The sequence below is a fragment of the Patagioenas fasciata genome, chromosome Z (assembly GCF_037038585.1).
Source record: "Patagioenas fasciata isolate bPatFas1 chromosome Z, bPatFas1.hap1, whole genome shotgun sequence".
In the NCBI taxonomy this organism is placed as follows: Eukaryota; Metazoa; Chordata; class Aves; order Columbiformes; family Columbidae; genus Patagioenas; species Patagioenas fasciata.
In genome coordinates, this window is record NC_092560.1 from 48,329,603 (window position 1) to 48,352,645 (window position 23,043).

Sequence of the window (23,043 nt, forward strand, 5' to 3'; positions counted from 1 at the left end):
TTGTCAGCCTCTTCCCACTGTTACTGGTGGTGTTCAGTCCCTGCCTCCACATCCTCCTTCCCAAACGCACAGCAAACGCTGAGAGATAAAATCCTGAACTCCGTGATGCACCCTGATAACCGATCGCAGATCTGGAACTGGCAAAATGGTGCGGCATAATGGGGCGGCGCCCACCTCGCTACGCGCTACACATGCCTCCCGGCCCCACCGCCGACCGGTACGGCCCGCGCCGCCGGACCCTGGCAAAAACCGCAGCGGTCCCTCCCGATCGGCATGCCATTTCTCCTTCGTGATGTTGTACCCCCGTGAAGCTCGATCCCGCCCGTTCATTGGGCTGCGGGCGGCTGCGCTCCCGGTGACCGCTTGTGTTAGCATGCTTTTAGTGAACCCGCAGAGCGGTCGCCGCACAGGGCCAGCCCGGGGGATCGGTCCCGGCCGACGGGGATCGCCCACGCGTCGGGGTCAGGCGACTACGGGCTGCACTCGGCTCGGCGGGGCTAGGGGCCCGGGAACGGCTCGACCCCCGCCCGCAGCAGTCCCCTGTGCCTCGCCGCCCGCTCGCCGTGCCCAGCCCGCCCCGCTGCGCTCCGCCCCGCCCCGCCGGCCGCTCTGGGCCCGCCCAGGCGTGAGGCTCCCCCACCGCCCCTCCGGGCTGGGGGGAGCCGCAGCCGCCGTCGCCGCTCCAGCTCGGCCCGGGCCGACGCGGCGCGGGAGGTGGGGAGGAGGAGGGAAGAGAGAGAGAGAGAGAGGGAGGGAGGGAAGGAAGGAAGGAAGAAAGGAGAGAGGGAGGACGGGAGGGGAGCTGAGCTGCCGCCGCCACCAGCCACTCTGTCGCTTTGCTTTCTGCAGCTGGTGCCGAGGAGAGGGCAGCCGCCGGCAGGCGTCTCAGCATGCTGAAAGTCACCATGCCCTCCTCTTCCTCTTCCTCCTCATCCTCGTCCTCCTCCGGCTCCTCGGCTGCCGGTCGCCCCGGGTCCGCTACGTCCGATTACTGGATCGACGGCTCCAACAAGGACACCCTGGCCCACTACTTCGAGCTGGAGTCCGAGCTGGGACGGTGAGGCGGCGCGGGACGAGGCGGCCGCGGGGCGCGGGTGCGGGTGCAGCCACCGCGGTGCCGGGGCTGTCGGGGCTGGATCTGCCCTCCCCACCAGCACTGCGTCGCTGTGGCGAGGGCGTCAAAACTTTGGTTTGCGCGAACGACATTGGGAGAGCATGTAGGCTTTCGAAGGAAAATGACACCTCCCGAGAGCCAGGCTGTGCAGATCCCCGAAAGAAACGAGTGATTTTCAAGACAGGGCATCAGTCCGTCTCGGTAAATGCTGGTCCACATGAGCAGCTTTACCTCAGTCAGATTACCTGTATATTTGCAAGCTCTAGACTTAATACTGTATTTATCAGCTGAATGGGAGGCTTCACTTCGAAAGCGCTAAAATGCCAGCTTATTCGCAGCCTCACTTCATATGAGATCTTTTATTGTTATGACCATTATCAGCACCTTCAGACCTTGTGCTGACAAAACTCCCTCCTGAGACAGGAGTCTGTGAGTAGGCCTCAGTGAGCAGAGTCTTTTCATTGAAATGCAGTGCAGATGAGTGACCTGGTATATGTTCATTCACGAATTCTGCCATAGTGCCCTGATGCTTCTGCCTGTCAACTTGAATGTCCCAAGTGTTCAGTTTTTTTTTTTTTTCCAAAACTGAAGTCCAGTGTAAAATGCTGTTGCCCATATCTAATGTGTGATTTTTATTCTCTAAATACGTTTGGTGGTTTATGTCAAATTTGTGGGTAGAAAATAATGCGTTTAAAAAAGGTTTTATTTTCCACTTTTTATTTTAAGGGTATACATTAGATGACTTAAATCTCTACGTCAGGAGATAAAATAGCAATTGCTAACTTTGCCAGTGATAGTGTATTCAAAACCTGGACAACTGTGGGTAATTTGCAGGTAATAACATGGTTGCCTTGGTACAATATTTTTGCAAAAAGGACATGCAGTGGAAGTTACTGCTACAAAGCATACCTGTGCTTGCTATACTGTAACTGATAGGGGCAGGAAAAGCTGTAGAAATACAATACAGTATCATCCTTGGTGTGCTGGGTAGGTTTTAAGCATCTGCTGCTACCTTTTTGCCACTGTTGCTACTCAGACTAGCCAGTTTTAAATAGGCATAGGTTTATCTATGCTTACCACATATATACTTCACTGTACACCTATGCAGAAACATAAAAATGTAAAGCAGGAGATATGGCTGTGTCAGTTTTGTGTCCCAGATTGTCAAAAAAGAGTGTGTACTGCTAAGTAACAGCAGTCAATACCAACTCTGTCACCTGGATTAATACTGTTACATGTGGGCTATCTAGAATCCTTTCAGTGTGTGTGCTGGTGACTGTGGGCTTTGTTTAAGAATAGTCTGTGTTGGTGGTACAACATGGCTTTATTGTGAATCTTGGGAAGGGATTTTAAAATGGAAACTCTCCTGTCTGAGGAAGGAAAATATAATGAAAGCTGAGGTGCAGTGGGTTTTTCTGCCTTGCAAGGTGACATAGTAGATGCTGAAATCCTAACAAAAGGTTTGAATAAGGAAGATAACCACACCCAGCTAGTGTAGGGATGTGAGCCATTAAGCCTGCTCTGCTGTTGGATAGAAGTAGTGTCCTGATTTTGGCTACGATAGAGTTAATTTTCTTCCTGGTAGCTGGTGTAGTGCTGTGTTTTGGATTAAGTATGAAAAAGATGTTGATAATACACTGATGTTTTTGTTGTTGCTTGGCAATGATTGTATCAAGTCAAGGAAGACTGCAGGTGCACAGGAAGCTGGGAGAGGACACAGCTAGGATAGCTGACTGAAACTGACTAAAGGGATATTCGATGCCATATTGCATCATGCTTAGCATATATTTTGGGGGAAGAAGAAGGAAGGGGTGAGTGTTCAGAGTGATGGCATTTGTTCTCCCAGGTAGCCATTATGTATGGTGGAGCCTGGCTTTCCTGGAGATTGCTGAACACCTGCCTGCTGATGGGAGGTAGTGAACAGATCCCTTGTTTTGCTTTACTGGCATGCACGGCTTTTGTTTTACTTATTAAACTGTCTTTACCTCAACTCATGAGTTTTCTCAGTTTTACTTTTCTGATTGTCTCTCCCATCCCATTGTGGGGAGGTGAGCAGCCGTGTGGGGCTTAATTGCTGGCTGGGATTAAACCATGACAGTCCTTTTGGTGCCTGATGTTGCATGACAAAAAAGACTGTCATGGTTTAATGCCAACTGGCAACAAGGACCATGGAGCCACTCGCTTGCTCCACTTTCCCAAGTGGGATGGAGGAGAGACTCAAAAGCGGAAAAAAACTTACGGGTTGGGGTAAGAACAGTTTACTAGGACAGCAAAGAAAGAGAAAATAGTAACTACAATAGAATATACAAAGCAAGTGATGCACAAAGCAATTGCTCACCACTCGCAATGCAATAGGCTGTCCATTCCTGAGCAGCTGTATTTGCCTCCCCAGCTGCTCCAGTTTATATACTGAACATGATGTCATATGGTAAGGAGTACTCCTTTGTCCTGGCTTTGCTCCTTCCCAGGCTCTTTTGCACCTGGTAGAGCACTGAAAGCTGAAAGTCCTTGACTACCAGGCAAAACCCAAAACATCAGTGTATTGTCAGTTTTCCTCTCATGTTAAATCAAAACCACACTACTATACCAGCTACTAGAAATAAAATTAACTATCCCAGCCAAAACTAGGACATGTAGACAGATAGGAGAAGCTTCATATTCACAAACCCCAGTCCTCATGGGGGACTTCAAACACCCCAGTATCTGTTGGAGGGGCAACACAACTGGGCAGAAGCAATCCAGGAGGTTCCTGGAATGTGTTGATAACTTTCTTCTCCAAGTGATAGAGGAGCCAATGAGGACAGGTGCTATGCTGGACCTTATTCTTACCAACAAGTGGCTGGTGGGGAATGTGAAGCTCAAGGGCACACTTGGCTGCATTGACCATGAAATAGTGGAGTTCAGCATCCTTAGGGCAGTGAGTAGGGTGCACAGCAAGCTCATTACCCTGGACTTCTAGAGAACGGACCTTGGCCTCTTTGGGGATCTGCTTGGTAGAGCACTGAAAGGGAGACCTGAGGAACTACAGGCCAGTCAGTATCATCTCTATGCCTGGCAAGATCATGGAGCAGAGCCTCCTGGAAACTATGCCAAGGCACATGGAAAATAAGGAGGTGGTTTGTGACAGCAAGCATGCTTCCCTAAGGGCAAATTGTGCCCGACAAATTTGTTGGCCTTCTGTGATGGGGTTACAGTGTTGGTGGCTAAGCAAAGAGCAATTGATGTCATCTACTACATTAGACACAGTCCCACACAACATCCTTGTCTCTAAATCGGAGAGACATGGACTTGATGGATAAGGAATTGGCTGGATGGTGTCACTCAAAGGGTTGCTGTCAGTGGCTCAATGTCCAGGTGGAGACCAGTGGCAAGTGGTGTTCCTCAGGGGTTGGTATTGGGACTGGCGCCATTTATCATCTTTGTCAGTGACATGGACAGTGGGATTGAGTGCACCCTCAGCAGGTTTGCTGATGACACCAAGCGGTGTGGTGTGGTGCGATGCGGTGTTGTGTGGTGTGGTCAACATGCTGGAGGGAAGGGATGCCATCCAGAGGGACCTTGACAGGCTTGTGAGGTGGGTCTGTGCAAACCTCATGAAGTTCAAGAAGGCCAAGTGCAAGGTCTTGCACAGGGGTTGAGACAATCCCAAGCACAAATACAGCCTGGGCAGAGAATGGATTGAGGGCAGCCCTGAGGAGAACTTGGAGGTGGTGACTGAAGAGTAGCTCAACATGAGCTGGCAATTTGTGCCTGAAGCCCAGAAAACCAACCATATGCTGGGCTACATCAAAAGAAGTGTGACCAGCAGGTTGAGGAAGGTGATTCTTCCCCTCTACTCCACTCTTATGAGGACTCACCTGGAGCACTGCTTTCAGCTCTTGGGTCCCCAACAGAAGAAAGGCATAGACTTGTTGGAGGTCAGTCACAAAGATGAACAGAGGGCTGAAGCACCTGTCCAATGAAGAAGACTGAAAGAGTCAGAGTTTTTCAGCCTGGGGAAGAGAAGGCTCTGGGAAGACCTTAGAGCAGCCTTCAAGTATGTAAAGGGGGCCTACAACAAAGCTGGAGATGGACTTTTTACAAGGGCCTGTAGTGACAGGACAGGGGGTAATGGATTTAAACTGAAAGGGAGTAGATTCAGATTAGATATAAGGAAGAAATTCTTCACCATGAGGGTGGTGAGACACTGGAACAGGCTGGACAGGGAAGCTGTGGATGCCCCATCCCTGGAAGTGTTCAAGGTCAGGCTGGATGGGGCTTTGAGCAACCTGGTCTAGTGGAAGGTGTTCATGCCCATGGCAGGGGGGTTGGAACTAGATGATCTTTAAGGTCCCTTCCAACCCAAAGTGTTCTGTGATTCTATGATGAAGTTCAGTTTAAATAAATAAAATGGGGGTGGAGGAGAAACCATTTAGTTGTTTTATTAGTAAGATTAAGAGAGGGAGCTCTGGAGACACTTACGATGTAGAAAGAACACCTGGTTAGAGGTGCTTATTTCCTTTTTTCTTTGATTCATGCTCTGCAGGACATCTGACAGAGCTAGCAAGTGAAAAATGAAGCACAGGAGGTAAGGCTGTTGCAGCACAGTGTGTACTTAAGTGATGGAACTCCTGGCCACTGAATATTATGTATGCTAAAAACTTACATGGGTTTAACAGACACCTAGGCAAGTTTACATTCTAGAAATCCATTAAGACTGATTAAACATGAAGATACTATTGAACTACAAGTTGTTGAATGTTATGAGAATACTCTTTGACAGTATTGGTATAGTTTTGCTCTATTCTTATATTCTTCCTGAGGCATCTGTTTTTGGCCAGTGTTAAAACCAGTATTCTGCACTAGACAGGCTGTTATTCTGAGTCAGGATGACTATTTTCATGGTTTATTTGATCCTGGGTAGTTCACCTTATTTTTAGTCCATTTCTGACAAGAGGATTTTGTCTGTGCCACTTAACGGTAGTTCAAAATGATGTAAAGATGAAATTCTGGTATTTGTTTTATAAAGAATACCTGTTCCTTCACTAAAGTTTGCAACATTGGTCAGTTGTGGCCATTGAAATTTTTTTCTGCATATATTTCATCTAAAGGCTTTTTTTTCCCACACTCCCATGGAAAAAAAATTAATAATTTTAGATTTTAAACTTGTGTGTTCCTTAAGGACTAAAACCTTTTCTTGGCATGATATAATCCATACCCTATCTTTCTATGCAGAGTCTTGGTATTCAGGATTAGTTTAAAAATGGTCTTTAAGTGAAGAGGAAATTAATAAGAAGTTTTTATATTCAGAAATATAAAAGGAATATTATATTATTATATATTTATATTTATTTATATTTATATAAATATATAATGTTATTTATATTATTATATATTTATATTTATTTATATTTATATAAATAAATAATTTTATTTATATTATTATATATTTATATTTATTATTATATATTTATATTCAGAAAAGGAATTTCTCTTTGTTGTAATTTTATTTATGAAATTTTACTGAATATGCACTTCCTTGCCTAGCTGTGCCAAACTACATGACTATTTGAGTATAAACTGTCTAATATTATTGTAGGTGTATTGCAGATCTATTAAATGATCAAGGGCAGCTGGAAGTTACTTCCAACAAAATCCTTAGGGCTTTGTTTCATTTCAAAGATTAAATAAAATAATAATTTTAAAAATCTAGAAAAGTAACAGAGATTTCTCTTTGATAAGAATGATAAATCAGGAACTTCCAAGGTTAGCTTGTCCTTCATGGGCTGTCTTTCAATTGTGTGATCCTTGCTGAGGTCCTGAAACTTAAAGGCACTCAATACTTGCAATTTACAGAATCACAGAATGTTAGGGATTGGAAGGGACCTCGAAAGATCATCCAGTCCAATCCCCCTGCTGGAGCAGGAACACGTAGATGAGGTTACACAGGAATGCGTCCAGGTGGGTTTTGAATGTCTCCAGAGAAAGAGACTCCACAATCTCTCTGGGCAGCCTGTTCCAGTGTTCTGTCACCCTCACTCTGAAGAAGTTTCTTCTCAAATTTAAGTGGAACCTCTTGTGTTCCAGTTTGTACCCATTACCCTTTGTCCTATCATTGGTTGTCACCGAGAAGAGCCTGGCTCCATCCTCGTGACACTCGCCCTTTATCTGTAAACATTAATGAGGTCACCCCTCAGTCTCCTCTTCTCCAAGCTGAAGAGATCCAGCTCCCTCAGCCTTTCCTCATAAGGGAGATGCTTCAATCCCTTAATCATCTTTGTGGCTCTGTGCTGGACTCTGGCCCAGAACTGGACACAATATTCCAGATAAGGTCTCACCAGGGCAGAGTAGAGGGGAAAGAGAACCTCTCTCCACCTACTAACCACCCGCCTTCCAATACACCCCGGGATGCCATTGGCGTTCCTGGCCACAAGGGCACAGTGCTGGCTCATGGTCATCCTGCTGTCCACCAGGACCCTCAGGTCCCTTTCCCCTACCCTGCTCTCCAATAGGTCGTTCCCCAACTTATACCGGTACCTGGGGTTGTTCCTGCCCAGATGCAAGACTCTACACTTTCCCTTGTTGTATTTCATTAAATTTTTCCCTACCCAACTCTCCAGCATGTAAACTTACCTATCAGCAGGTTTGCTGATGACACGAAGCTGGGAGGAGTGGCTGACACACCAGAAGGCTGTGCTGCCATCCAGTGAGACTTGGACAGGCTGGAGAGTTGGGTAGGAGAGTCACTCCACTGTAAGTCAAAATAAAACAGGTCTAGCATTATGTGTTCACAATTGCACAAATGAAGAACAAACATACTACTTCATTCTGAACAAGCTGTAAGTATGACCATGAGCCAGCACTGTGCCCTTGTGGCCAAGAGGGCCAATGGCATCCTGGAGTGTATTAGAAGGGGGGTGGTTAGTAGGTCGAGAGAGGTTCTCCTTCCCCTCTACTCTGCCCTGGTGAGACCACATCTGGAATATTGTGTCCAGTTCTGGGCCCCTCAGTTCAAGAAGGACAGGGAACTGCTGGAGAGAGTCCAGTGCAGAGCAATGAAGATGATTAAGGAATTGAAGCATCTCCCTTATGAGGAAAGGCTGAGGGAGCTGAATCTCATTAGCTTGGAGAAGAGGAGACTGAGGAGTGACCTCATTAATGTTTACAAATAAAGGGTGAGTGTCACGAGGATGGAGCCAGGCTCTTCTCGGTGACAACCAATGATAGGACAAGGGGTAATGGGTACAAACTGGAACACAAGAGGTTCCACTTAAATTTGAGAAGAAACTTCTTCAGAGTGAGGGTGACAGAACACTGGAACAGGCTGCCCAGAGAGATTGTGGAGTCTCTTTCTCTGGAGACATTCAAAACCCACCTGGACACCTTCCTGTGTAACCTCATCTACGTGTTCCTGCTCCAGCAGGCGGATTGCACTAGATTATCTTTCGAGGTCCCTTCCAATCCCTAACATTCTGTGATTCTGTAATTGATGGTGTGAACTGAATCATAGGTGGTTTCTGTCCTTGAGGTCTTAGCATTGGGAGAGTTTAAATCCAATGTGTGGTTTGAACTCAAGATTTCAATGTGTAGAATGACATCTTACTCTGTCAGTCCTGTTTATGAGTGCTGTTATAGTAGCATCTGCTTTTGTAATGACAGTAGTAGATGAAATCAGGAAGCTCCACAGTATAAGCGTAATTTTATAGAAATGAACTGGTTTTGCACTTGATGCTTTGAAATTCAAACTTTTTTTTTTTTTTTTGCATTGAAAGTACGTAAATTATTTTCCTTTCCATTCCTTCATTAAAAAGGGGCCTTTCTTCTGTTCATCTCAAGAGCTGTTTGTTATATAGACTGTTTGCCATGATTGTTCCGAAAATCATTCGCTTATTTTGCTTTGAGCTACATTTAAAGTAGGTCAGTCCCCCCTTTAGTAACACTTTTGTTTAACTTGTGACCTTTAGTAATGTACCTGAGGATGTGCAAAGAGATGCAGGCATGCTGCTGACAGCACATGGTACAAGCTGTCTGAATGTGAGCATGGAGTGTTTAGCTGAAGCACGATGAGTGTTATCTTTGATCAGAAATTGGCTGTGTAGGTCTATCTGTCCTCCATGTCACATCATGCCACAAACTGCAGCTTGTTATCCTCACACATTCAGGCAAGCAGCAAGCATTTTCATTCCGGCAGTTCCTGCTGATGGAGAAGGTTGTTGAAAAGGTGAGTCTGAGGTCGTGTTTGAGACTGTTATAGGTACATTGGACCTTGCTTTGAGGTAGGAACATAGGAGATAGAGAGCACATGATGGCCTTTTACTACTGGCCGAGGTGGCAGCTGGATGTGGAGAACAGTCTTCTTCGTGCACTGCACCAGCCAGCATAACCCCAGATGAAGATTTTCACTTGCTTTTCCTCTTGAAGAGGTTCCATCCACCTTGAAGACGTTCTGTCCACCAGCTTTCCCCTTGAAAAATGTCATAGAAACATTTTGTTTGGAAAAGACTTTTAAGATCATTTACTCCAACTGTTAACCTAACACTGCCAAGTCCACCTCTAAACCATATCCCTATGAACCTTATCTATACATCTTTTAAACACCTCCAGGGATGGTGACTCCACTTTCTTGGGCAGCCTCTTCCAATGCCTGACAACCTTTTCTGTAAAGAATTTTTCCTAATATCCAATCTAAACATCTCCTGGCACAACCTGAGGCCATTTCTTCCTGTCCTATCACTTGCTACTTGGGAGAAGAGAATGACACCCACCTCTCTATAACCTCCTTTCAAGTAGTTGTAGACAGCAATAAGGTCTCCCCTCAGCCTCCTTTTCTCCAGGCTAAACAGCCTCAGTTCCCTCAGCCACTCCTCATAAGACTTGTTCTTTAGACCCTTCACCAGCTTCATTGCACTTCTCTGAACTCTCTCCAGCACCTCAATGTCTTTCTTGTAGTGAGTGGCCCAAAACTGAACACAGTGGGTCCTCACCAGTGCCAAGTACAGTGGCATAATCACTTCCCTAGTCCTGCTGGCCACACTATTCCTGATACAAGCCAGGATGCTGTTGGCCTATTTGGCCACCTGGGCATGCTGCTGATTCATGTGCAGCTGGGTGCCCGTCAGCACCTCCAGATCCCTTTTTGCCAGGCCGCCTTCCAGCCACACTTCCCTGAGCCTGTAGTGCTGCCTGGGGTTGTTGTGACTCAAGTCCAGGACCAGGCATGTACTAGGCATTTGACTGCAGGCTCTTCTGTGGTGAACATGCTCTTTGCTTCTTCCACTGAAGCAGCACCATTGTGGAGAAGACAATCCAATGCTAAATTGGCCAGAAAGAGGATGTCAGAATTTTGTTAATCGAGATACTCCTCTAGGAGCGGGGAAGTCAGTCCCTATCAAAATGCATGCTCATCTTTGGAGAGTAATAAAGAAAAATTAATACCAAGCAGCAAATGTTTTCTCTGGAAGATCTGTAGCTTCTTAACCAAGTGATGTGGATGAAAATTGTCATTTGAGTACCAGGAACCAGAACTTGCAGGCTATAGCCCGGGTTTTGATAACTAACAGTTTTTACTTAGTGCAGGGAGAATATTTTCTTCAGTTTTGTCTGGCTCAGTTCAACAATTGGTTGACTCAGAATTAATAACCTGGGTGTTGGAAAAAGCGTGAAAATAAAATTTTCTCTACAATTTTGTGAATAAAAAACAATTGAAAGAAGATACACCATTTCACTTGAGACTCTCTAACCATGGAGAGAAATGGGCTCTTAGGCTATTTATTTTAAACCTTGCCATTAGAGACTGTTATTGAATGTGTTGTCCAAATGCCTATCTTAGGCACTATGTACCTTGTCTAAATATTATCTCTGTCTTCATGTCTCTTAGAAAATAATACAGAGATTTAAAAAATTATTTTAAAAAATTATTTGTTGGCACAGTTGACATTTCTTTCTTGTTAGAAAATGAGTTTTAAGTTTTAAAGATGGTTGTTAAACCCCTTTACAGTTCAGATTTGTGGGAAAGCCGTTGTTCTCCTGCAGCCAGGAGTTTTGCACTGAGCTTCAAACTCAATGCCTCCACTAGGTCTCAAAAAACACATGATAAAATGTGCATTTTTCTTAATGGCTGATTAATGTCAATACTGTGACTGAGGCATTGCTTCCATCATGCCATGATGGAAAATAGGTTTGTTGATTCAATCAGCTGTGGACAAAATTTTTAGCTGACAACAGTTGTGGGCAGTCATGTCAGAGAAACTGACAATATTGTATTTGCATTCTTTCAGGGATGTGTTAATGCTTGTTCCTGTGCAAAAAACTGCCCTGCTACCTCTGTAAATAGATTACTTGGTTTTCAGTACAATCAGTAATATCTAAGTCATAACTGTGTTATATAAAAATAGTTTGAAACAAGCTTTTCTTCTTTTTCTAAATACGAACTTAAATAGACTACTGATAATGGCATGTATTTACATGTTTCCACTTACAGAATCAGAAAGATTTTGTTTGTAACATATTGCAACGTTCCTGTTTTGAAAAAGCAATTTGTGGGTGCATACACACTGAAGTTTTAATTTGGTTTGGGAGTGACTTCTGTGAAACAAATGTCCCAATTATCCCCTCTCAATGTGCTTTGCTTTGCATCAAGGGGCGTTCTTGGAGTGCACAGGGCAGACTGAATTTAGCTGAACCAAAAGATGCAGTTCAGGAACACTTAATCCACTCTAACACTTTGTGAACATTATTTCACAGGACCAAATCAGGGCTTATCTGATGTGAAACCTGCAAAAATTGTGTGTGCTGATATCAGCATGTTGCCACCATCTATAACACTGGTGTTCTCCTACTGCACTGCACTACTTGCTAGTGCCTACCTAGATTATGTCCTAGTGATACTGTATTTGAATCTAACTAGCTAATCTGGAAGTTGATTAACAGGATGCTTGTGATATGATGCGTTCAACGTAATGCACAGGTCAATGTCTGTCTGCTCAAGACTCAGAAGCCAAAGGGAATATATATTACATAAATCAAAATTCCGTACTTAGAGTAGGCAGTGAAAGAGTAGTTAAGACATTGCAGAGTATTAAATTATCTCTGTACTCTTATTAGTCTGTGTACTCAATGGATTCTTCTGTCAATACATGGAGCTGTTACCTTTTTTATATAAAAGGAGTGCCAGAGCAGTTTCGAATAGCTGCAATGAATAGGTGATCATTTTGTGTAATTTTTGCATCTTTCTTGTACTTAAAAGGAGATATTAATAACGAAAAATTACATTGGATAATTGCTATTTCTTTATTTTAATGTATTTCTTCTGTCAGCCACTATGCATTTTTGTCACTGGTTTTGGTCATCTTTTTAAATTAAAAAATATATTTCTAATGGAGAAAATCAGTAACTCTTGAAGTAAGTACTCTTAAGAATACTGAAAAAGTTTTTTGCACATAGAGATTTTAGGAATTGAAAGTAATGTTATAATTTCTGTTAATATGAGGGTTGTCATGTTTGAAAAACCGTTGCAATAGTCTGCAAAGGGTCGGATGTAACAAAGTCATTCATTTAGCTTGTTACAGGGAAAATACATCTGAAATTGAATAAGTATTTTCAAGTTCAGTTGAAAGCATTTTACCTAGTGTGATTGTGTAATAAACCTATATGATTATGGTAGGTAAACTTAGTAAATATGTGTTCATTCCACTGCGTTTTCAGGTGTGTGTCCAAGTACACATAGTATCATGTAAGGGATAGTAATGGACACAGTTTCATAGGAAGAATTCTGCCAATAACAGATGTTTAAATGCTTGCTCACATAGTAAATAGCCACATTTGAAAACACCAGCAATTATGAATGGTGGTCAGTGAAAAAATACTCACTGTTTGCTGTAGCATGTGCCCCATCTGTGGAAGTCCAAGTACTTGCTAGGAAGCACTAGCCATCCTCTTCAGTCATTCAAATCAAGGCAGTTTTATCTTCCTAAATATTGTCTGAAAAGGTCAATCAGGAAATTAAAAAAATAGGCATCCCTGGACCTAGTTTTGTTTGTAGTCCAACAAATTGAGCTGACTTTATTGCAGTAAACCTGAATGCTGCTTCTGTGGTCTTCTGCTAGCTAGAAGGCTGGCTGGACTTTGGGAAAGCAATCTTCTGACACTGCACATTGTGTAGAAAAAACATGCAAAGATTTGAATATTATTTTAATCTCTGCATGTACAATATGTATGAACCATTACTAGGAGTTAAGGCAGCATAAAAACAAAGAACATGTACTCCTTTGTGCTTTCACAATGATTCAGAATATAAATGTATAGACTTGCATATTTGCTGTTGACTTCCTTCTTTAGGCATTCTCACTGTGCTGCTTCTTTTCACAATAAGCAGATCTTTATTAACTGAATAACCACTAATTTTACAAGGCATATTCTTTTATGGTACAGTGATGCACATTCTGAGAAAGGGTAACCAAATGCTCTGTGTATTTCCAAATTGTGGTGCTGCTTTTGGTTTTTGGTTTTCTAATGTATTTTTGAATATTTATGGTTTTCCTAGCTCGTCTATTTAAAAAAAAAAAAAAAAAGTAAGAATGACAGCTTTTACAACCAGTCATTGATACCTTGGAAATACCCTTACATTTGTTTTTAATGATCCTTCGTTTGGGCTTGCGCTGTCAGTGTCTTCAGTCAGCCAGTAATCACCAGAGGATGCATTTTAGGTTATTGGTTTCTGCTCTTAAAAACTAAACTAATCTCTAATTTGTGAGGATTTTTTTCCTTCCCTTGTTCTTTGGAGTCTGAGCTAGCAGCTCTGTGAAAACTGAGCTGGTGAATCATTTAGAATTTAATTTAGGAATTTTTGTGTTGTGGAAGTGTGTTGTTTTCTTGTTGTCACCTTACTTTTGTATCTCAGTGTTAAGAAAGGTCTTTCGGAGTGAACCCTCTTTTGGCAAATGTGCACAGAATGTGTTTTCCCAGAGTGTTAGCTTGTAAACCTCTAGAAACTCATCTGAACAAGGCAAGGAAAGCATACTTCTTTCTTGCCCTGTTCTAAGACTGCAGTTTGTTGCTTGTGATGCTTTCCCAGCTTTTTCTGACCTGGGAGATAAGATCTGTTTTGGAGGGTAAATGCATGTTTTGTTGTGGCGGAGTGAGCAGGGAAGATTCTGCACAGCATGCCATCTTGGCTAGCAGTGTGCTCTGGAGCAGCTCAAATGTACTGCAACTACCGAGGATTTTATGTCTTAAGGACAGAATGACATTTCCTTTGAGTTTACCGGAGTGTGTGGGAAGGTTGCGGTCATGCGCTTGGAAGCCTACTTCTTTTTTCCTGGTGAGCTGTGGGTTTTTTTAAGATCTGTCGGCGTGATGGAATGGGAAAGATCATGGAGAATGAGCTATTCAAGACCACTTTCAAGTGTGGGGTTTTTGGTCAATATATACATTATGTGTGCTCAATTTCATAGACTATATAATATTTAAAATAGAGAGATGGAGTAATGGTAATACAATACTATACCAACACACATTGCAATTGTATCTCTTGGTTATAGAATGGAGGCAAAAATGGTGTTACTGTCATAGATTATTATCAGTTAAAACACACGGACTATTAGGGATCATAAATATTTACATCTGTTGCCTTGAGAGTAGATTGCTCAGGTGTTGATGCTTTCCTTGTAAAATAATTCTAAGTTCGGAGACCCTACAACAATATGACTTTGAAAAGGACCATTCAATCTGTAGCAATCAAATCTTTTGCCTCTTTGAATTTCATCTGCAGGAAATAACAGGAGAGAAATTATTTGGTGTGAACCATGAAATTACATGATTGGAACTGTATGCTGATTCTGACACAAGTGAAGTAGTCATCTGAACAACATAGTAGTGTAGCTTATAAGTTGTCCTCCTTTCACATATGCAGCTATCCATGCTAGAACTCAAGAACCATAAAACATGAAAGATAATAAAAATGGGAAACCCTTTGAGAAAAAAAAAAACAAAAAACATGCTGCCCTTTGACAATTTACTGTCTATTTATCACAGCTTTTTGGGAAGGGATAAAGCAATAGTAAAAGCATGTTCAAGATGTATAATGCAAAGCCTCAAAACCAACAGCATTAAAATTTAAGTCCTTCAACAAAGGTGTTGTCTGTGCTCTGATGCATACCTCGCTGTGAGCACCCATATGCCACAGATAAGATGCCAAAACTGCAACTTTACCTCAGAACTGATGTCATCTGAAAAGTCCTTTTCCCCAGGCTCTCTTCACAGAAATGTGTTGCATCTCTCCTGGCTTCTCTCCAGGCATGGTGAAAAGAAGCAATGGCTTGGGTTTATGGAGGAGGCAACATTCTAAACCGGGGTTCCTCCCTCTACCCCCTTCTCCCTGCCCCTGCAATAATTTTTTGTTATTGGAAGTATTTGTAGTGTCTTCTCAATTCAGATAATGATAAATGCACCAAAATTATTAGTTATTTTCAGTCTTTTGATCTTTAAAGCGTATCCATGTCTACCAGGTTCACTGCCTTTGGGAACTCATACTGCATCTTAAAATACTCAGCTGATTGTGGTTTTATTCATGAAGATGACCCTGATTGCTCCACAGACTTTGGCAGAACTGAATACTGCATAAACAAAAACATTCTATGAATGTCTTGATTTTATGTTTTCTAATGAGGCAGCATAGCACAGAAGGGAGGTCAGTCAATCAGATCAGTCACCATAAATTGTGAATTGCTTGTTGACATTTGTTCATGTATTAAAAAACTAAAATGCTGACATTAGTAGATAACAAATTCATATACAGAAGTTGGGATTATCTCAGAAATGAAATGCAGGAATTCCAATTTAATGTAAATAAATTACTTTCAATGAACAATTTTGCACTCATGAATGAATGGAAATTAAAAAATGTGTGAAATTGTAATGAATATCCATGGAATAAGAGGTCCAGCATTATCTTCAAGTACTTCTGAAATAATATTCATATTGATGTTTCTTTAAATAATCCTTGTTAACAGAGGCACACTGCCAATACCAAAGAAGCTGCTATGTGATGTTATTTTGTGTTTAGCTGTAAAAAAAAATGAATACTATGTTGAAAGGAGTGGACTTTAATACCCGTTCTGTGGAAGGCTGATCATAAATTGTGCAACTTTCAATTGATAATGAGGCCTTCTAGCTGCTTGTATTCTTTGGTGATTAGTTGTTTGAATTTTATTTAAATTTGTCAAAGTACCTCTTTCAGATTCTCTATATGTGCAAGATGGTGTTTGCTGTTTCTGATTTATTAGGTGTCCAATACTGGTCTAACGTTGTGAAAAAATGAGGATGTTTTAAGAACATGCTTTGGACCAGAAATTATTTCAAGTCTTTCGGTACACATTGATTTTCTGTGTGTGTGTGTAGTGGTATTACATAGTTTTATACTTTTGCAGAGAAAATGGTTGTCTTGGTAAGGCTTATAAGGCGTCAAGAAAAAGACTGCAATGGATGAGTACTGATTTTTTTTCTTTTTCCTTTTTCTCTTTTTCTCTCTTTTTCTTTTTCTTTTTCTATTTTCCATTTTCTTATTTCTTATTTCTTTTTGCCTTTTTTCTTTTTTCTTTTTTTCTGTTTTCTTTTTTCTTTTTTCTTCTTTTTTATTTTTTCATTTTTCTTTTTTCCCTTTTTTTCTATATTCTGTATTATTATTTTGTCCCCCTGTTGACATGTTTTCTAGATTAATGAACCACAATTCTAATATGGTATACAGTGCTTTACTGATGTTTGTTTTTCTGAGAGATAACATTCAGTTGTCAGCTTTCCATATTGTACAATAGTGATTTCCAAAAACTGAACAGAAAACATGCTGGTAACTCTGATATCTTCATAATAATCTAAATTCAAAGACCTGTAAATAATGTGTGCATGCATGTTTTAACCTGCTAGCTTCATTGGATCTCCCCACCATGCCTAGTGCTGTTAAAACAGTGAGTGATCCATCTCTCTACATTCTCTTCAAATCCTCATGATTTTCTGGCTGAATGGCATAGTAAATTTAAAAAGGGAAGGGCTGCAAAGTTGATTTTGTAATGGGAAGCAACACTTTGTGGTGTAGATACTGATGATAATTTAGGAAATAACTAATGATTTTGTTTAATGACCTTAGGTTTCAAGTGATCAGGTGAAGAAACATAATAAAGGTGGATGTGTGTTTGCTGCAGGGGAGAGGAAGGCCAGTAAATGTATTTCATCTGATTCTCCCTTCACAGAAATTTAGTTGGAGAGTATCTTAACTACAAACAAGAACACCATTTGGATTGATAGTTAAAATTAATTATCAATGAATGCTAAATAAGATCAGTAATAAATTTCCAGATTGGGTCAATGTGTAATGGAAAATCTGCAATGAAAGAGATACCCTAAAATTCACTTGCATGTTTTTTGCTCTGACTTTCATAGAAATGAAACCCATCTCCATCTCCATAATACCTCCATAATAAATGTGCAGATAAATTATTTTTTCTATTTAAATTCAAATCCCATCTCTATGCATAATTCATACAACAGGTGTTCAAAAGCAGATGGAACAGGAATAAAACTGAGCAGAGAAAGGCAGTTTTATTCATTACTATAAAAACTTGCTCACAGAGTTGAATTGATTGGCAGTAGCATAAAGAGAATACTCTTACATTTCCAGAGAATCATTCATTACAGATGACAAATCAACCTTGGTCATCTCCTCCTCCACCTTCTCTTCCTCTGCAGCACAACAATACGTTTTTGACCATTTCAATATTCAGCTTGTCTAGTTAAAAGACAATAGCTCATTTTACTGTAAAGGGATTTCTGGTTTAATCTGTGCTAGTCTGTTTTTTATCGTTCTAGCAACATTTATGTATTTAAAAAAAAAAAAAAGGAAAGCAAAATATTTTAACCTCTTCACATTATTTTTTTGCATGACCTTAGAAAAGTTGAAATGTCATTTATGACGGAAAAAAAATGTTAGATATATTTGTCTTGCATATGACCATCTAAATTAGAGCTGGTGACATTTATTCTTTAAATAAATAGCCCAACAAACCTTACTTTATTTTCCTGTCAGCTCCTATTTTGTGAACTGGTTATATTTGCTGTTTTTGAATGAATACAATAAATGTTTACCAGATAGCCTAGTTAAATAGTTTACCATGATGCTTCTTAGCAGTCATGTGTTTTAACTCTATTGAATATCTAGTGAGTCTATTTTATTGTGTTTTTCCCTGCTCACAGCTGAAACAGAACAATAATGATTAGCAAGATGTCATCTACAATGGCATGTGGACATTGGAAGACCATATTTCATGCTTGACAGTCATGCCTGTTAAAGTTTGGTTTTGTCTACATATTGACATCTTTACAATAGTGAATTGACAGATTTGAGAAACTCTAGAGTTTGCATCCCATGATAAATTACAGTATTTTGGCATATGTTTTTGTTTTGCATTAGGATGAGTAATTGAATTATTGGTATGATGTGGATAAAGGACATTTTTACAGCATGGAATTATTCAACAATTTCAGATTAAAGTTTACAAACACTTTCACATTTTACATTTTGTGTTAATTACAGACATTCTTGATTCAAAGTAACCAGATTGCAAGAACAAACTATGTTTATCTTTTGTACCATGGTGCCTTATGAGAATTTTGATGCAGATCCCTCTTTTAACTCTTTTCACCTTCTGTCTTTGGTTCCTGGTTGGACTGTGATTTACATGTTACACTGGAAGTGGTGCAGCTTTCATATGATATATTTCCTTACTGGGATATTGAGAGGTTGCAGAAGCTGTGTTTATCTGATGACCCAGTTATAAAATTCTCAGACTTTTCTGATAAGAACAATAAACATTATTGAATGGAACGGGATCACATTTGAGATTCTCAAAGCTGCTGTCTTGGTAGTTTGTAGCTGTCTGGTTGGTTGTTGCCCAAACTGTATGTCTTCCATTTTCCTTCTCTGCTTGCAGTTGCTGAGACTTACATTTTATAGCAAAGTTCTTGTTATTTGTCTGTGATGCATGACCTTCCGTTTAATACAGCTATATTTTATCCCTTTTCTCCTGCTCCCACTCCCCAGTTTTTCTTTTCTGATTTTACAGCCCTTTCCTGTATTGCTGATGCCAATCAGCATATTCCTAAGTTTATGCTATAGTCAATAATTAGAATATTAAATAAGAGGTATAGCAAACCAAAGGAATATCACTTAAACATGAACACTGGAAAAAAACCAGAAAAACTGAAAGAACAGTGGCAAGCTTTGATGAAGATTAGATTGTATGGGCAAATTTTCATGGGACAGAGAAAAAAATGCTAAAAGCAGATGTTTTATAAAACTGTTGCCTTCTATACCATTATCCCACTCAAACTGGAAAAAAAAAAAAAAAAAAAGAATTATTGCAGCATTGCCCATACCAAGCATTAATCTGTTCCTTTACATTCTTTTGCTGACTCCTTGCTCCTTTAGCTAAGGTCATCTAGGGCTATTCTCACTTTACTGCCCCCCAGCTCCTAGCACTTTCTTTAGAAAGCACTCTCAATTGTCTTTATGCAAAGATGAAGAAGTACTCTCTACTGTATTTAACAGGTGCAACTTCATAAGTTGAAAATTTTGGCATACTACACCTATCTTCTTGTGATAAGTGTTTGGGACTTATAAGTCCCATTATACCCCAAACAGGGTATAATTGGCATGCTAGTCAGAAAGCTGACAGAAATCTTGATGTTTCAGGGGAAGCAAGGGATTAGATTTCATTACGCAGATAGATTTCTACCGCCATCCTATCTTCCTCCTCCTGTTTTTATAATGTGGTTTAAGTGTGGATAAATTTAATGAATCCTGAATATAGAAGGACTCAGCTCCAGTAACTCTGTCAAACAAAAATGAAAAATGGCATGGTTTTAAGTGGCACTTGAAAATGATGTGTGTCTGTGAGTTATAGGACCTGATGGGTTTTCAGTTTTTATCCAGCCATCATAATAATTGCAGTTGTGAAAAGGGACTGCACCAGTGCCATAGAATTCTTGCCTTTATATGTATTATGAAAAATCTTGTTTATGCTTCTTTGTAAATTTTTCATCTGAAAATACACTGTGGAGGAATTTCATTCCCTTAATCTAACAGATGGTGCTGGGGAAAGGTGATGATGGTTCTCCAACAGAGAACCACACCTGTGAGATAGACTGACTCAAATTTAAGGACTTCTCCTTCATGCAAAGGGAGAGAGAAGTAACTTGACCATGATTACAACAAAATTTGTTACTTAGAAGAAAATTTCTAACCATCTGTAGTTCCGTGACAGACCTTCTCAATATGAGCAGGATAGACAAGAAATGTGCGGAAAATTAGAATGTGATAATTTTGTGTAAGAGACTGTATGACATGGTTACCCATGTTACTAGGAGCTGTCTTGATGACTCAGGAGAGTTCTTCCTGCTTATCTTCAGAATAACTGCATTGATTTTTCAGTGCCTGCTTGTTGATAGCAGTAAGTTCAATATTGATTTGTTGACATCACCAAGGAATTAGCCAAATTCTCCTCGTCAAATTCTTATCTCAAATTGAAATAAAAATGTCTTTGAGGGCTTGTGTTGTGGTCTTCTACATGTAAAATGTTGCTCTCAGAAATGAGTAGGTAGTGCACTGGATATGTGTGTTATTGTGTTCAAAGGAAACTTAAATTTACCTTTTAGTAAGTATCAGCTCTAATGATTTTATATTCTACTTGTGGAGATATCTTGTTTGGAAGCACGAGGTACTTTGTTTCAGAACTTCCAGACATTTAAAAATCTAAAAAACACCAACCCTTCACATCTGAAAAGATTTTTTTTTTTCCTATACTGAATTTTTCCTAACATCCAATCTAAACCTCCCCTGGCACAATTTCCTCTTGTCCTATCACTTGCTACTTGAGAGAAGAGACCAACACCCTCCATGCTACATTCTCCTTTAAGGTAGTTGTAGAGAGCGATAAGGTCTCTGCTCAGCCTCCTCCGGGATAAACAGCCCCAGTTCCCTCAACCGCTCCTCGTAAGACTTGTGCTCCAGATCCTCCACCAGCTTCGTTGGCCTCGCTGTACTCTCTCTAGTACCTCAGTGTCCTTTTTATTATGAGGGGCCCAAAACTGAACACAGTACTTGAGGTGGGGCCTCACCAGCACCAAGTACAGTGGCACAATCACTTCCCTAGTCCTGCTGGCCACACTATTCCTGATACAAGCCAGGATGCTGTTGGCCTTTTTGGACATCTGGGCACACTGCTGGCTCATGTTCAGCTGGCTGCCAGTCAACATCCCCCAGATCCCTCTCTGCCAGACAGCTTTCCAGCCACTCTTCCCTGAGCCTGTAGCGCTGCCTGGGGTTGTTGTGACCCAAGTGCAGGATGTGGCACTTGGCCTTGTTAAACCTCATACAGCTGGCCTCAGGCCAATGATCCAGCCAGTCCACATCCCTCTGTATGGCCATCCTACTTTCCAGCAGATCAACACTCCCACCCAATTTGGTGTCATCTGCAAACTTACTGAGGGTGCACTCCATCCCCTCATCCAGATCATTGATAAAGAGATTAAACTGGCCCCACTACTGAGCCCTGGGGAACACCACTTGTGACCAGCCACCAACTGGATTTGGCTCCGTTCACCAGAACTCTTTGAGCCTGGCCATCCAGCCAGTTCTTTATCCATTGCAGAGTACACCCATTCAGGCCATGAGCTGCAGCTTCTCCAGGAGAATGTTGTGGGATGTGGCGTCAAAGGCCTTACTGAAGTCTAAGTACACAACATCCATGGTCTTTAGCTCATCTACTAGTTTGGACACTTTGTCATAGAAGGAGATCAGGTAGGTCAAACAGGACCTGCCTTTCATAAATCCATGTTGACTGGGCCTGATCATATGGTTCTATTGTATGTACCGTGTGATGCTACTCAAGATCATCTGCTCCATGACCTTGTCCGGCACTGAGGTTAGAGTGGCAGGTCTGTAGTTCTCCAGATCATCCTTCTGGCCCTTCTTGTAGATGAGCATCATGTTAGCCAACTTCCAGTCAAGTGGGACATTCCACATGAAGTTTATACTTGGGATAATGCTTAGTGCTTCTTACCAGTTGTTTGTTTTTGGATTGCATTTTTTTTAAACTACAATTGGACATACAGTTGATCATTTGTGGACTTTTTGCTTAGATTTCAAGATTTTTTTGCTTGTGGTAATAGGCACTTAGTCTGTATAATATATGAAATTGGGGTTGTTTTCAATATTAATAATTTTTAATTTATTTACATGGAATTTCCTCTGCCACTTAATACCCCATCGCCGAATCTCAGTAGAGTCCTCTTGTAGCTCTTCTGTTGGGCAGAAACTTACTATTATGAAAAGCTTTGATTATAAAAAAGGAACCAACCAACTATTGTCACCTCATTTCTCATCGCAGTTCCTGTACTGGGTCGTTGAGTAGCAGACACCAGCTCTGGTCTGTCAGACTTACTGATGACCTCAATGCGCTGTGAAAACTGAACACTCATTCTTTCTCTGTTTTATATCTCTTAACCAACTAGTAATTAGTTTCTGCCTTCTGTGGTTTCCTCAAGAACCTTTGGTGAGGGAACCTCTCAAATAGCTTTTGGAAATCCAAGCAGACTAATCAATTGAGTCTCCTTTATTCAAATATTTGCTGAATCTTTCAAAGAAGTTCTGATACAGGGCTTCCCTTTAGAGAAGTCACATTTATTCTTCCCCAGGCTGTCACATGTATCTATATATCTACAGATCCTATTCTTAGAGCTTTAAATGACTTCAGCACTATAGAGAAAACATACAGTCCCCCAGTTCTCCGGTTTTCTCTCGTAACAATTTTTAATAATTGTTGTCACATCTGTTTTTTTTCCAGTGTAAGAAGGTGTGCAGTGTAAGTGGTGTACAAGAGGTTGCTTAGCACCTGAATTTGAGC

The 23,043-nt window shown here is 41.1% G+C and overlaps 1 protein-coding gene across 3 annotated transcripts in view; it reads left to right on the top strand.

Annotated features, from left to right (window-relative positions):
* The first annotated feature begins 363 nt into the window (after positions 1–363).
* CAMK4 (calcium/calmodulin dependent protein kinase IV) overlaps positions 364–23,043 on the top strand; it is a 175,076-nt gene continuing 152,396 nt past the window's right edge. For 2 of the 3 annotated variants that reach the window (XM_065861261.2, XM_071802045.1), the window contains exons 1-2: positions 610–714; positions 850–1,057. In XM_065861261.2, the coding sequence (XP_065717333.1) occupies positions 891–1,057 (167 nt within the window). In that variant the 5' untranslated portion in view covers positions 610–714; positions 850–890. Of the gene's footprint in view, positions 715–849; positions 1,058–23,043 lie in introns of all 3 variants that reach the window. The other variant, XM_071802044.1, reaches the window with a different exon arrangement.